This window comes from Trifolium pratense, linkage group LG3 (assembly GCF_020283565.1).
Source record: "Trifolium pratense cultivar HEN17-A07 linkage group LG3, ARS_RC_1.1, whole genome shotgun sequence".
NCBI lineage: Eukaryota > Viridiplantae > Streptophyta > Magnoliopsida > Fabales > Fabaceae > Trifolium > Trifolium pratense.
The window spans coordinates 8436459-8452622 of NC_060061.1; the positions used below are offsets into that span (position 1 = coordinate 8436459).

At 32.8% G+C, this 16164-nt stretch overlaps 3 protein-coding genes and 1 non-coding gene across 5 annotated transcripts; 3 read left to right on the forward strand and 1 right to left on the reverse strand.

The window, feature by feature from the left end:
- The first annotated feature begins 1182 nt into the window (after positions 1–1182).
- LOC123916660 (shikimate kinase 1, chloroplastic-like) lies at positions 1183–6883 on the forward strand. Of its 2 annotated transcripts, none has more exons than XM_045968180.1 (11): positions 1183–1449; positions 1589–1761; positions 2633–2691; positions 2869–2923; positions 3017–3089; positions 3474–3561; positions 5387–5469; positions 5576–5705; positions 5838–5916; positions 6268–6332; positions 6457–6883. In XM_045968180.1, the coding sequence occupies exons 2-11, from the start codon at positions 1599–1601 to the stop codon at positions 6511–6513; spliced, it is 852 nt and encodes a 283-aa protein (XP_045824136.1). In that variant the 5' UTR covers positions 1183–1449; positions 1589–1598; the 3' UTR covers positions 6514–6883. The 2 variants fall into 2 exon arrangements, with proteins under 2 accessions (XP_045824136.1, XP_045824137.1); XM_045968181.1 differs by having other exon boundaries at positions 1236–1449; positions 1574–1761.
- A 969-nt stretch (positions 6884–7852) lies between these two features.
- On the forward strand, positions 7853–7933 carry TRNAL-AAG. The gene has a single exon. It is a non-coding gene; the product is annotated as a tRNA-Leu (tRNA).
- Positions 7934–8013: 80 nt separating this feature from the next.
- On the forward strand, positions 8014–11027 carry LOC123916461. The gene is made up of 10 exons (XM_045967924.1): positions 8014–8276; positions 8519–8614; positions 9010–9084; positions 9214–9282; positions 9775–9851; positions 9943–10031; positions 10143–10272; positions 10458–10548; positions 10639–10704; positions 10782–11027. The coding sequence occupies exons 1-10, from the start codon at positions 8070–8072 to the stop codon at positions 10902–10904; spliced, it is 1023 nt and encodes a 340-aa protein (XP_045823880.1). The 5' UTR covers positions 8014–8069; the 3' UTR covers positions 10905–11027.
- Positions 11028–11138: 111 nt separating this feature from the next.
- LOC123916462 (stress enhanced protein 2, chloroplastic) lies at positions 11139–12342 on the reverse strand. Its single transcript, XM_045967925.1, has 2 exons — positions 11772–12342; positions 11139–11676 (listed from the first exon to the last, which is right to left on the reverse strand). Exons 1-2 carry the CDS (start codon positions 12102–12104, stop codon positions 11413–11415), a joined length of 597 nt encoding a protein of 198 aa, XP_045823881.1. The 5' UTR covers positions 12105–12342; the 3' UTR covers positions 11139–11412.
- Positions 12343–16164: the final 3822 nt, after the last annotated feature.

Consider the following 16164-nt stretch of genomic DNA (forward strand, 5'->3'; position numbering starts at 1 on the left):
CCATTGCACATTTATCGATGTACAATTTTGATCATGAATATCTTTTGTTGTAAATTATTAAAAATTATGAAAAAAGATATTTGAACAAGAAAAATTATGAAAAATTGATATTTTAATAGTACTCATCGAGACAAATCTAACGATATCTCATATGCTAATATTTATATTTATATATTAGTAAAAAATATGGTAAAAGTAACTTATATGAATAGTCCACACGGTCAAATTATGACAATTATTTTGAGATATAGAGAGTACCATTTTTTCTAAAAAAATGTGTATTTAAATTGTATTTGTTTTGTATTGTTATTGAAAGATTATCATTGTATTAAAAAAAAAAACTTATTTTTATATAAATAAGGTTAAATGCATCCAAAGTTTTACCTTTATAAAATTTAGACACTTTAAATTTTTTAAAGTAATATTCTAACTTGTTTTAGAAAAAAAAACAAAAATTTCTAATTTGTTGCACTATTATCATTTTAGTTAATTTCATCCAATATGTGTCTCTTTTTTTTATCAAAATATTCACCGTGATGGAAGTCAATGCTAACGACCACAATGCAACAACGTAATCGGAAAACGATGTAACATATTTTTGTAACGGATGATAACTGGAAAAAGAATGGTGCAACAAGTTATAAACTTAAACGACCTATTTATTACCTAAAAATCTTTAAGACATAACTACTCATTCCGGTTCTATATAAAAGAAACTTGTCACTTTTTAGATTTATTGTGTAATTGATGTATTTAAACAATAATATAATCTAAATACATAAATTTTACAATGAATTTAAAAAGTGAAATATTTCTTATATTCATAACCGGGGGAATATTACATAAAAAACTTAAAAAGACGTAACTGTTTGAAGTGTGAAACTTAAATGATAATGAAGTATCAATTTAAGTTTTGATATTCATTGAATATGTATTTGATTTATTCAAAAAATTAAATAAAAATACATTAACGATTCAATGAATGTAAAAATAAAATACTTGTTTATAATTAGAAGGAGAGGAAATATTTTATCTCTAATTAATTTGGTGCTTAAATTATCTAATCTAATCCAAATATAATCTTAAAACACATGGTGCAATGCAATGAATCTTAAAAATTAAATTGATAGTTTTTCAATGAATCTTAAAATACAACGTGCAATGAATCTCCTTTTTCACTTTAATTTCTGGTCACCAGATTATTTGGAAAAAAAATAAAAAATTATGAAAGAAATAAAATAAAATAAAAATGGACTTCCAACAAAAGAAGTAGCAAGCAGTAATACTTGTGGGCACAACAACACACAAGAGCATTAAAATAAACAAATTTACACTCTCAAAATCATTTTTCAAATATCATCTTCAATCTTCATCCAATTAGATTTTGTTTCCACTCCATTACTCTTCTTCTTTCATTTCTCAAATCCACAACAATAAATAAATTACCAGGTCAGTTTACTACTATTCAATTTCGATTATTATTATTATTATTATTGGTTTTGGATTCAGTTTCTGTCGTTTTGTTCTATTGCTTAGTTAATTCGGCAAAAATCTACGTCGTTTTAATGTGTAGTTCTGTACTCTCTAGTTCTGCTGTAATGGATGCTAAAGCTGTTCAAACGTTGAATCTGCCGGGTTTGACCCGACCGGAAAAGTTTGTGACAAGAACCGGTTGCTCTTTCACTCGAACCGCTAAACCGGAAAAGCTTCAGATGACTCGGCGGAGGGTGGTTCTTGCTTGTTCTTATAACAATGTTCCAGGTTTTGCTATTATTTAATTAATTAAAAATCAATTATATAATTCACATTGCTTTTTTTTTTTTTTTTTTTTTTTGAATGTGTAGTTTTTGATTTTCACTTTTTATTGTCGTTATTGAAAGTGAGTTTTTTTTTTTTGGCGTTTTCAGAAATTGATTGATGATAGGTTGTTCCATGAAACCAAAATCACTTAAGTCAAATAAAGTTTTAATTGCTTGTGCATTAATAACTTAATATACTTTCAAATTTTGTAGAATGTTCTATGATATCTATGTCGAAAAACTTTTCGTGATTAATATGAAAAGGAAATACTAATACTAAGGGGAAATTTAGAATGGTTTATTTCATTATTTGGACTAGTCTCATTACATCAAGTATTTAGAAGAGATTATTAAAATAGTTCATTATCAGCAGTAAGCTGTTTTCGGCTTAATTCAATAAGCTCTTTCAGATAGTATATGGTCTCTTCGACTTCAATCCACCCGTATATTGTGAAAACAAATGTTGAGAATGCAAACAGTTTTTGCAACAAGTATATCCAAACACAAGTAGCTTATGGAATTTAAGCTTCTACTGCATTTTTTGTCATACGATGAGCTCTTATTGAATAAATTCTCCCGAACAGTCGCACCAACTGGACACTTGAGTGTATTTTCTATCAATGTAACAGATACTTACATCGGACAATATTAAGCTAGATTTTACTATCTGATGCTTGAATTACATTTATTTATGTTGATTAGTTGAAAAAGTACAGTGTTTGAGTAAACATAATATTCAGATATTCTTGCATTAGGTCTAGTTTTTTACTGAGTAAAGTTAGCGCTGCCCCATTTTGAATGCTTAAATTTTGTTTTTGATATTACTCTTGTAGCTTCGATATTGGAATCTGAAGGCCATAAGTTTCCCCTTGAGGAAGAGTTGATTCTGAAGGTAATAGCATATGATCGTCATAATTTTTAATTCATTTAAGCTAATTCATTTTAGTTGATGTTATATCCTTCCATTCCAGTAGGCTATGGCATCAACAAATAGTAATATTAGCTCAGTTTGTGGCTCTTCTAAGTATCTATATATATAATTTTCTTACTTGAACCAATAAAATTGCAGAATAGATTGCAACAGATCCAACCGTATTTAAATGGACGCTGTGTATATGTTGTTGGTCAGTTTCTTTGTTTGATGTCGCGTGATTACATGGTATGCATTACAAGTATGATTACTTTGGCATTCAAAATACTTACAAATTGACATGCAGGAATGATGGGCTCTGGGAAGACAACTGTCGGAAAGATTATGTCACAAGCGCTTAGCTATTCATTTTGTGATTGGTTAGTATGTTAATTTATTGTCTTTGTTCACAAGGAAAAATGAGCTTTGAAACACGTAAATCATGTAGCATTTGAGTATCCAAGAAACAAACACTATCATATTTGTGTGTGTAATTATCACATTATATTTAATATTTGATATGAGGTTCAGCTAGTGTTCATTTTCAAATGATATTAAGAGGTTTAGAATTTTATTTTGCAATAGATGAAAACAGGTGGGTCTCAGTTATCCTTGGGATTTTGGTCTACTTTTGTATACAAGAGTTTTGTTTGAAATTCGTATATAATAGTGCATACATCTGTCTTTTAAAACACGGTTACTCTAATTTGTGGCCATAGTATAGGTCTTGCTGATATTAATTTTTGCACATATGTATGCTATAGTGATACATTGATTGAGGAAGAGGTTGACGGACACTCTGTAGCTGATATATTCAAGCTCTACGGAGAATCTTTCTTTCGTGATAAGGAGGTCAGTTGGAAAGGACTGTGTTAAGTTTTCATATTCTTCGGTGTTTAGAACTTTTCTTAAGTTGTCGGAACTTTTAGATTTTCCTAGATCTTTAATTACTCAGTAGTACCCTTCTTTTCTGCTTCTATATGTTATAAGCTGCTCCAAGTAAATAGGAGATCAATGTGTGCCTATGAAGCACGAACGCGGCACTGACATGTCGACGCCAGTAATCATTTAATAAAATGGAATAATTGAATGTAACCACACATGTCGGTGACACGTGTCCGATGCCTTCGACCTGAAATGTTGGTGCTACATAGATGTGTTATGAAATACCAATTCATGATGCACTTAGCAGTGTGACGGGCAGGATATTATAGAACATAAAATCAAAGAGTATCCAAATAAACAAAATATTTTCCAGTAGTTTGTATAACTGGCTTCAGTATTTCCTTTTACCGAGTCAGTGGAATTTCTGTCCCACAATTTAGGATGTTTTGTTGAAATAGAAGAACATTTCTCCTACCAGTTAGGATTTCTGCTAGTAAATTGATTTAGTTTGTAGGGAAAGCAAATGAGCTTGGAAAGAGTGTGAGCTCTATATTGGCTGATTGTAATATATGGTCGAAGCTCCCTTCTCTTATCATCTGGAAGAGTGGCTTATCGTCTACTTTAACTGGTATCAGAGCTTGTTTGTCCACCCATGTCGTGGATGGACCACCCTATCCATCTTGATGGGTTTGACAGAGGAGCATGAATCTCATATGATCACATCAGCTGGGTATGTATGAGACAGCGAATTTACATTTATAGTTGAGTTCTGGAGGCATTTGCTTGCTTGTCATGCTGGCTTCTAGGTTTGGATTCTCTCTACATTCCCAACTCTGTTTGAATTAACATTTAAAATTTTAAATAAAGTAACTACGCCTTGTCCCCAGACAATGCTATATGTATCAACTATCAAGTCATCATTATTGATGTCTTCATGCAAGAGCTAGACAATGCTGTAATTGTTGTATAGGAGTGGTATAGTAGCTATAGAAAGAAACAAGTGAATCTCTATCCATTGAACTCTTCTTGGGACGTATCCTCAAGAAGAAACACCCACAGGTAACTTGAGAGCCCTACCACACACCTTAATGACTTCCCAAAACTAACTCACCATGCTCCAACTCCCTTTTTATTCTCCCCCTAACTACTCTTACTAACTTTCTATTTTCACTCATTCTCCTTGCTGCACAGCATATTAACATAGCTGGACTTCTCTAATATGGGGATCTTTTTTCTTCTACTACAAACTTTCAGAATTGGGGGCCCTAACACGTTGCTCTTCGCTTCCTTGTGGTCAAGGGTCAGTGGCTATCCCATGAACTCCCTGCTAAAAGACGTGCTATTTTTTTATCTCCACAATTATTTGGTCGCAAGCAACATGCTGAGTCACTTGATTTAATAGTAAGGTTGATATTAACCTAAGTTGAAACTCTGGTCCTTCAGTAAAAGCTTGTTATAAGATTCTGGACTACAATGTTAATAAAAGCAGACAGCATAGTGTCTGATGATGACATGTGTGCAGAAGTCACTACTAATCTACTATATCACTGAAGAGAAATGTTATTTGGACAACAATTTTGTTGTCCGAAACTGTATTTATATAGTGTAGATATGATTTCGTTTTTATATTATAGGTTACGTTGTCAACTTTCAGATGTTGAATTAACATTCCTTATCTCCCAATTACTATTATTCTGTTTGACTATACTGACACTAGGATATTGTGAATTGTTCTGGTTTTCCTCTGGTTCTTTCACACATTTGTCATTCATTTGTTTGTTTACCATGTCAGACTGAGGCATTGAATAAGCTGTCCCTGATGAATAAACTTGTCATTTCTACTGGTGGAGGTGCTGTTGTGAGGCCCATTAATTGGTATAAGAGTTAACATACTAATAGCAATAAGGAAGTTTATGATTCAGTTTTTATGATTAAGTCTTTCCTTATCCTTACATGTATCCGAATACAAATGGATTACCAGGAAATATATGCACAAGGGGGTTAGTGTTTGGTTGGATGTACCGGTGGAAGCATTGGCAAAAAGAATTGCAGCTGTAGGAACTGGTTCTCGCCCTCTTCTACATGATGAAGCAGGGGATGCGTACACAGCGGTAAATTGTTTCGTAACCATAGGATTTTTGTGCCAAAACATAATATATTAATTATCCGTAGTTTATGTTATTGAATGTTAATAACAAACACTTTTCCACCAAATAATTTGACTATTTGTATTTCACATGCAGGCTTTGATGCGTTTGTCTGCTCTTTTTGAAGAGAGAGGTGAATTCTATGCTAACGCCAATGCCAGAGTCTCATTAGAAAGTATGTCTTTAAATCTTCTTTTCTGTTTTGAAATTACAATTGTAAAACTGTCCAGATACTGTAGGAAAGAACAGGAAGACAATTTTTATGTATTTACAATCTCATGGCGTGATGCCTGGAGCTTAGTTTTTCTCCTCGGTGTTCTTAATCAATTAGCATTTCAAGATTGTCCAAAATAAAACATTTAAAACTCATGTTACTGTATAGATCCTCCCCCAATAAAAAAGATTGATCTTGTTGCTTTACAATCTTTTGTGAAGCTCAACACATATTACTCCTTCACGTTGTATGCTTTCTAGATGATAACAATCAAAGTGCAAATTTCTGATGCTGTGCTGTTTTTATGTGCAGATATAGCAATAAAACTGGGCCGAAGAGATGCATCCGATTTGTCTCCAACTGATATTGCAATTGAGGTCTTGAACAATTTCTGCCCCATGCCCTTGTAACTTTTCATTTTGTTAGCTTTGGGCGGTGCTGAAGTTAAATCTAAGTTGGCATAACTGATGTGTAGCTAATATATCCTTTTGTATCTTGCAGGCGCTAGAGCAAATTGGCAACTTTTTAAAGGCTGACAATGGTGGTTATGCAAGATAATAGTATGATATTTGGCGCAAGCATGTTTTGATCGTTTATATTTTTTTTCCTCTTCCATTTGCAGTTTGCAATTAAGGCCATGCTGTTGTGCAGTATTTTTTTGAAGTGTGAAAATAAAAATGAAAATAAATGTAACATGGCACATGTTTATGCATAATTTGTGTTGGCAATTAAGCGGCATTTGACAGCCACTAGGTTTTGTTTATTGTTGATGATGTACAGTATATACTATATATTCTGGTTGTTAAAGTTTTTGCTGTAAACATTGTTTGGTTGATCAGTTAATGTGTGACTGACTTCCTGCAAGAGATTGTATGTTGTAAAGTGATACTGTATATCTTCTATTTAGGTCTCCCATGGGTCTTCTTAATTGGTGTTTTCATGCTTCAATCTTGCTTTTTGCTGTATGAAAGATTCATCTATAGAACACTCATTAGTTATTTCTGAAAACAAATTCTCAGTATAATCACCCATTGCACGAGTGATATTTTGAAAGTGTAAACTATATTTAACTTCACGAATGGTTGACAGTACATCCTTAATTAAAGTTTAACTGAATTCGTTTTGTATTTTCATCTATAGGCATTTAAAATATGTACACACTATTTTGATATTTTGATGTGTGAATATTACAGCCTCAATAAAAAATGAAAGTTTTTTTTTCTCCTTTGATAATGTACAGGACAAAATACTTGGATATCATTCGCCTAAATCCAACACCGACACGCCCAATTTGGCCACTCGCCCAATTCAGAGGAGGTCCGAAAAGACTAGGTAATAGAACTAGCCCATTACTCCCTATGTTTACTCCACCATCTCCTATGACACTCTTACGCTCTTATATACAAGGCATCATAAGCATCAGAATGGGATCACATTTTTCTTCCACAAAATAACTGAAAAAACCTAATATTAGTACCTAATATTCTACTAGCCTGATAATCATATTCTGCATTCCCCCTCGAATCCTTGTAGGAACAGACAATAATAAGGGCCGAATTAAAAAAAAAAGGACAAACTAATGGTTAACATATCTAATAGCTAACACTATCAAAAAACCATATCAGCATCAAGTTTACAATCAATATGTGCGCTTATACACAATAGAGTTGGAGTTGTGCCTATGATAGAAATACTTGGTCTTGAAGTATACTAAATGCTTCTATCTATTTAAATATTTTCCCTACGAAATTTTAGAAGATAGAGATGAGGTGGGGGAGAGGAGCTCCTACGTGTAGTAGTGTACAAAATTTTAGAAACGATATATGTACTAGGAACTCATCATTACTACCATCTAACTACATTAATATATCCATGTTTCGTACCCAATTACAAGAAGGTTGAGTTGGCCGAGTTGGTCTAAGGCGCCAGATTAAGGTTCTGGTCCGAAAGGGCGTGGGTTCAAATCCCACACTCAACAATACTTTTTTATTTTTTCTCTTTTTTCTCTTTTTTGTTGGTCCCACCACCAAAGTCCTTCCTTATTCCTTATCTGCTGCAACCTCAACCCTCCAATAAGGTAGGAATATTCATACCTCAAAAGATAACAAAGCAATATGGGGATGATAACCATGCCTTACTCATCATCTCTCCATAAACCATATCATTATTACCATAATAATATTAATATCCTCCATTACCATCATTACCATCATTACCATCAAACATGCTTCAACATCAACCTCCCAAAATTCACAATAAGAGCTTCTTCCTCTGCTGCACCTGGTGTTGACCTCAACTCTCTTGATTCTGCCATTGCCAAGGTCTTTCTATCTCAACACTCTTCACTTTAATATATGTCAACAACATATGAGTTTATACTTAACAATATGAAGGTTTCCTGAATTTTGAGTTCAAAATAGATTATTTTGTTTTATGTTTATAATAACCTCATGAAATTATTTCTAATTCATTGATATGGTATTTTTTATTTTTTTTACTATTTAGGTAATGTAACTGAACTAGTGACAGGTATATATGTAAATAAAAAATGTTTTTTGTGCAGAAAGATAGCAATGCTGTTAAAGAGGCACTTGATCAACTTAGTGAAATTGGTTGGGCCAAGAAATGGAGTTCTCAGCCATATGTTTCACGTCGTACGGTTAGTCTCCATTGTAAATTTTCAAGCGATTTCTGGGAAAGATGGCATCATGCCACCTAAAATGTTAAGCTCATTGATGCTTCTATTATCTATATAACATTCACAAACATATGAATGAGACATATCATTGTGTACACTATGTAGTACCGACTCTTCAGATTGAAGATTTGAACGGTTTCTAACACGTGTTGTTGATGGCACTGACACATGTAGTTACAGTTGATTCAACTTTTCACAATTATTCTCATCTACGTGTCAATGTAGTGTCTTGTATTTGTGTGAGTGTTTCATAGTCATGTTATGTATACAACTCCAATGCTTCGCAATATTTGAAAATTCATATGCAAGCTTCATCATTCTACCAAGTTTTGACCTTTTTTGAATTTGTGCACCAGACATCAATTCGAGAGCTGACAACTTTGGGGATTAAAAATGCAGAGAACCTTGCAATCCCTAGTGTCAGAAACGATGTGAGTTTTCATAGTTGCTTTTTATTTTTTACTTTTGTATTGTCAAATGGAATTATACATGACATGTGACTTTCTTGAGAATTAAGCTTGTTCTAAGTCCAAATTATAACATAGTTCTTTCTGATACAGGCAGCTTTTCTCTTTACTGTGGTTGGAACAACTGGATTCTTGGGTATTCTGGCTGGCCAGCTTCCCGGGGTAACCATTCGACTCTTATGTCTTGATCTGTATGTCTATTTGATGATCTTGTGTATGGTAATTTGCTTTTAGAAGTATGATGAAGACTAGTAGCGTTATTCGCAAATGTGGATGTAACATTTATGTTTTCAAATTGCAGTTGTAGCCAAGCATATTATATATAGGCCACCACAATTGAGGGCATTGAACAGTTGCTAACATTAGTTATAATTTTCTGTAATTATGATTTTTTAGGGTTTAGAGTTGTCTCCTCTTCCAAGTAACAAACTCGTGCATTTAGCTTATAACTATTAAACAGACGTTTAAGGTTGTGTACTTGGTACAATAGTAGGAAAGTAAATTTTAAAATTGAAATCCTTTTACACTTGCTTGATATGGCTAACTAAGAAAATAGAGAAAGTGGAAAATAAGTTTGGCTGAAGATGATTTCCTCCTAATAGTTTTCACTTTCCCATTTTACCATCTCTGATTTATGCTTACTGACTCATGCAGGATTGGGGCTTCTTTGTACCATACTTGATTGGGAGTATTTCCTTAGTGGTTTTGGGCATAGGTAGCACATCACCAGGGTAAGAATTAAGCTTTACCAAGTAGCAGTGAATGCTCTCTCTTCAGCATTTTTGCCATAGCACTAATGCTCTAATTAATATGCTAGTGTAGGCTTCTCCAAGCAGCTATTAGCAGCTTTTCAGCAGTTTTTCCTGATTATCAAGAAAGGATTGCTAGACATGAAGCAGCCCATTTTTTGAGTACTGCCCTTTTTTTTGGCTGATATTTATACACAAAGTATCATGTATCTGTCTTTTCAATTTCATCATGTACTCTCTAACTCAGCTTCTGTTTGGTCGTTTGTACACTAGTTGCTTATCTGCTCGGCTTACCTATTTTCGGATATTCCCTGGATATTGGAAAAGAGCATGTCAATCTCATTGATGAGAGGCTTGAAAAGCTTCTCTATAGTGGTCAGCTTGATACTAAGGAGCTAGATAGGTAGGTATTTACCATGAAGCTTTAGTCTAGAAAACACCAATGTGATATAGTCTCTGTTTCCACAATGGAGTCGTGCGTTTGACAGAAGCTAGGAATGCCAGCTTCTTAAAATCATGGCGGAAATCACATTGGAACGCGAAAAGAGCATACAAAATACGTAAAGTTGTTATTGCTTGTTTTTTCAGATTGGCTGTTGTATCAATGGCTGGACTGGCAGCAGAAGGTTTAACATATGACAAGGTGGTTGGTCAATCTGCTGATCTTTTTACCCTCCAGGTTTGAAACATCTAATTCCAAGCTATATGAATATTAAACTACTCACTAGTATTAAATCATATAATAATTAAAAAATATATTTTGCTGCAGAGGTTTATAAACAGAACCAAGCCACAACTCAGTAAAGATCAGCAACAAAATATCACCAGATGGGCTGTATGTTATTCTAACACAAAGCTAGACATAAAAACCTTGTATATGTGCATGTGTCCTCAATAAGCTCATATTTGCAGGTTTTGTTTGCGGCTTCTCTGTTGAAAAATAACAAGGCGACCCACGAAGCCTTAATGGCATCGATGGCAAACAAGGCAACCGTACTGGAGTGCATTCAAACAATCGAAAGTGCATCATCATAGGTCAACATAAAACAATTATAAGCTGTTACATACAAACTACAATCTATTGTATAAATAGAGTTTACAATCTATTGCCATATAGTTCTTTTTTACTTTACAATAATATCATTCAAGTTGCTGATATAAGTATTCTTTTGTTTAGTAATACTCCCTCGGATCTCATATATAAACAAAAATTCACTCTTTAGATTCATTCAAAAACTAATGTATCTAGTATTCGAAAGAAATGAGAGGTAAATAGAGATTATAAAACAATATCTCAAATAATGAAATTGAACAATAGAAGATTTTAATAATAATCTCAAAATCTTTGTATAGGATCTAATCACACTCTTACAATATATGAATATGTTTAAGAGAATATTAAATCGTGGTTCAATATTAAATCCTCATATCTATCATATTCATTTTTATCATACATTACCAACAACATTACATTTTTCTGTTCTATCCTATATATAGTCAAAATATGTATATATAACTAGTGATTCATGTATCAGTGCATGAATCAGAGTTCATCGATGGAATCGGTCTCATCATAGAACAAACCATCGACGATTTGATCAATTAAAGAATCAATGAAGGAGTTGTAGCTAACGGTGAAGATTCGATCCACTCTGTTTCGTGCACTTGAGAACCAAGCAAACAAAGCCGCGAAAGTAACCGCTCCCAAACAAATTCCACCAGCCTCCGTTATTCCTGTTATATCCATCTTCCTGAACACCGAATTTCCTGTCACTATCTCCACCGTCACCGTCGCTGCAAACACCATCTGCACCACCACACCACATCAATAAAATTAAAAAACAATTATCATTATTATTATTATTATTTGCAACGGTTTGTATTATGTTAGGGTTTTGTTACCATAGCGAGACGACCGGAGATGATTTCGAAATCCTGACTTTTCTTAGAACTTTCGATGTATTGAGAAAGTGTGGCGAAGAAGGAGGAGACGTCATCGGAAACTTGAGTGTCTTCTTTACGAGTTTTGATAACGGCGGCGACTGGATCGGAAGCGTAGGATCTGAGAGTGCATAACCGTGGTTGTAGAACGATGTTTGAGTTCGCGCTTTCTGACTCGGCCGGTTTGGGTTTAGGGATGGATAATTGAACCGGACCGGATTTTTCGGGGCGAATTCGGGAGGTTTGTTTCGGTGGCCGGAGTTCGCAGTGAGTCACACGTGTCGCAGTTGCCATGATGAGATTGAGAAGGTGGTTAGTTATGTGTCAACGATGATGATGAGTTTGTTATGTTATGAATGAAGAGTTGTTAAGAGTATAAGTGGTAATAATAAACGTGTATGCAGTTGCGGGGAAGAAGGTGGATACGTAGCACACACGGGTATCAGACAAAATTACAAGGTCCTGTTTATTCTTCTGCTAAATTCGCCGTTGCTATTGACTCTGATTAGTATGCAGTCAAAAAAATTGACTCTGATTAGTGACTTTAATGGTGGCTTAAGAGTCTATTATCCACTACTGATCTTAGTGATGATGAAAACAACATTGCAATCAACAATGGTGGTCATTTAGATTCTCTACATTTAAAAATCATAAATTCACCTGTATTCACTTGCATTTAGAGTCTATTATCCCGTGTGCGGCCACATCAAGAACTGCATCAGACGATTTCAACTATATTTGTTCAAATTTTCTCACAAAAAATTAAATTTTAGTACTCAAATTTCAATCAACTTTAGATCTAATGAAAAAATTTACATTTGACGGTTTCTCAACTTTGTATTTCAAGCACCTTTCAATTAGTATTTACGAAGTAAACTAAAATTGTGCTATATATGTGAGGAAATAGTGTATTGTCACAGTGGTGCTACCAGAGTAATTTGTGAAAATATAAAATTATTTCATATCTGCCATGCGCATCACAACAACGACAATGACCACAATTGTAACTACTACATCCGCAACTTCATTTTAAAACCATAATTTCAATTATATAGTATTTTCATTGAATATATATCAAGTGTATTTATATTTAGTTTGAATAAGCATTCTTCTTATATAGTAATACTATTTTATAACTGATCAATATTTTTAGACCAGAGAAGAAAATATAATCTTGCAGTGATTAATCATCGATCATGTAATATTATTTTTAGAGCATATATATTATTAACAAGATTAACAAGATATCTTGAATAATTGATAATTAATTAATATACATATCATGGAAGTCCGTATCTAAAAATAATTTTTATTTTTATAGAGATAAAAAAATTGTTTAACTCTTTTATAAATATATTTTTACCCGTGCTTGGCACGGGTCCGGATACTAGTAAACTATAAAGATATTAGGAAAGAGAATTAAGAGAGACAGTATGACAGGTGGTAATGACAAAATTAACCTAAAAAAAAAAGAATTTGTTTGGTTGGTTGAGTCTAAATTCATGCATTGGTTTCCGTAATTTTATTTTTTTTCTATTTCTTTACACTCAACCAAATGTGTCATAAATGTAGGTGAATGTGAGCTTTTTTAAGGTAAAGAATCCAAATTCGTCGCTTCCATGGCCATTTCAGTTCAATATACACTGAAATTGCACTCTATGCAGTCATGTTGTATGCACTTAGGACATTTGAACCGTTCAATCAATTTAGATTTTAAGATTAGATTTTAACTATTTTTAAATATAAAATTCAAGTTAAAAATTTGGTTTGTCCGATCTTAATCCAACGATCCAGATATATCAGTTATCTCTCTCTAATCTTATAAAAAGTTTACTTTTTGGGTTAATAAAATGTTTGATGTATTTGATTTATAATATGGATCAAATACATCAAACATTATGTCAATATAGAATGCAAACTTTCTTTATGAGGAGCGAAGACGGTATTCATTTTGGATGAAATGGATAGCTCAATTGGTTTGAGCTAGGAGTTAATTGAGTTAATGTATATATTTCAAGTCTTAACAAACATGAAAAATATTAACACTAACAACTAATTACTAACGTTAACCGATTCAAAAACAAAATATAATATTCATTTTCAATCTCAATATATAATAACAAATCGTTAAATTAGCCATTAAAAGGAGATGTCAAAATGTTATTGTTTTTTTCTTTTACTAAAAAAATATGGATTCATTCATTCAAATTGAAAGTACATCGATCATTACAAATTCAATATTGCTAAAAACTGAAAAAGGTGAATCCACAAACAATCTTGCAGCACCTAGGTTAATAGCACACAACGGCATCATGAAAGTGCCTACAAATATGACAAAATAAAAGTAACCGGAATCTTCATACTCCCAAATCTGTAACATTGACGTTCAAGTCCTCATCAAATCTGTAATGAGTTGAGGCAAATATGTCAATTTGAATCAACGAAATATCGTACTAAAATGAACCACCAACAAACGCCGCACAAGACGACTCCAAACACAACGCCACACAAGACGACGACAAACTTAAAAAACAAAAACGAAGAAGCAAATTTGTGTGGATAATCACTTATTTGAATGAAAATGAAAGGAAAAAACAATTCAGATGAGTGATTTTGGATCAAAAAATGATCCTAAAACCACCCCTCCTTGGTGGATGAACAAAAGAGAAAACTATTGTTGAAACTTGAATTTATGAACTATCGGTGTCCTCCTTCTCACCCTTGTCACTCTCTATAAATAGTATGATGAATAAAAATAAGCTTGGACAAATTATTGAGTTCATGTGCTTGAGAAGACTAATCAAGTTATTGATAGTTTGATAGAATTTGATCTATCTTTTGATAGTCATTTTCGTTTTTTATCATGTTTCCCGAGACAGACGACGGTCCTAACCTTATCAACGATGTACTAACCAATAAACCCACCTCAAAACTTTCTTTCTTTTCTGACAAAATCCACCAATCCAGCCTAACCGATCACAACATGTTGTTGTGATTGAGTTTGAGGGATTTTTGACAAAATCCATCCATAAACCTAGACCCCGACTACTTTCGTCAAGACAACAATGATGACATTTGAATTTTTAAGTAGGGGGCAGAGTAAGTTTTTGTTTAATTCTGGTTGTTTTTGATACCCTCGACTATTAGATTTGCATGTGGTTTCTAATTATTTGGTGGCTATTTAGCCCTTTTATTTTTAAAAATTGCAAATATTTCTGCATAAATAAAATCCTTAATTTAGTCCCCGTGAGCTTAATTCAGTTGGTAGGGACATCACACTATATATGCAGGAGCCCGAGTTCGAACCCGGGACACTCCACTTATTCACCTTTAAAGTGAATTTTCTAGCCATTAGGATACTTGACAAAAAAAATCCTTAATTTAAAAATTCTGAAATTTCATTTATAGTTTTCAAGAAAGGAAATATATTGCAAAAAATTCATATTAGTCAGTCATTTTGGAGGAGTTATACCTGAGATATCGCCCTCTTTATTTAAAAAAAAAAAACTAAAAATTGTGCAAAACTCAATTTATACTTTAAAAAAAAAAAAACAAATTTAGAGTTATCTAGAATAGTTTTTTTAATTTTAATTTAGAAAACTCTAAATACACTTGTATGGAAAACCTTAATAATGAAAAAAATTAAATGTGATAAAAGGTAGTAAAGTTAAAAATTTCAGGAAATGTTGATATTTTTTTAAAAAAAAATGAAATATGAGGTGGAGGAATTAATCGTGGAGGTATACGAAGGATTAGTTGCTTCTTTTGTGTCATGTTGGCCATGTTTTGGTGGACTCGTGATTGAGACCAATGGGCCTTTATTCTGTTTCCAGAGCTGTTGCCCCCCCACCCCCTTCTCTCACGCCCTCTCAAAGAAACAATTTTTCATAACACTATTGTAACCTAATTTTTGTGAATATTAAATTTACAAATCCAATTGTTAAATATTTTTATATTATATTATCTTACTAATTGTTATAGGCAATATTATAGATTATGCGCACAAAAAATGATAGAAAGTAGTGGATACTATTAATAGTTATAGGATCTTCCTGTAAAAAATAATAATTTTTTTCTTTTTTTTTTGGGATTTATATTATTTTACTGTCAATATTTTAACTGGATTGTCTATATATTTTGGACTAAAATTTTAATTAGATTAAAATATATTATATATTAAATTTAATTTATTCATTTAATCAATAAAGTGCCATCTTTTGAAAATTTATGAAATTGTAATCTAATTTTTTATTTATTTATTTTTTGTCTAATTATTAATTACACGGTTGAATTATAGCAATATCAGCTATGGGGAGTCTCTTTCAATCACAAGTCACCTTAATTTGCCCCGTAG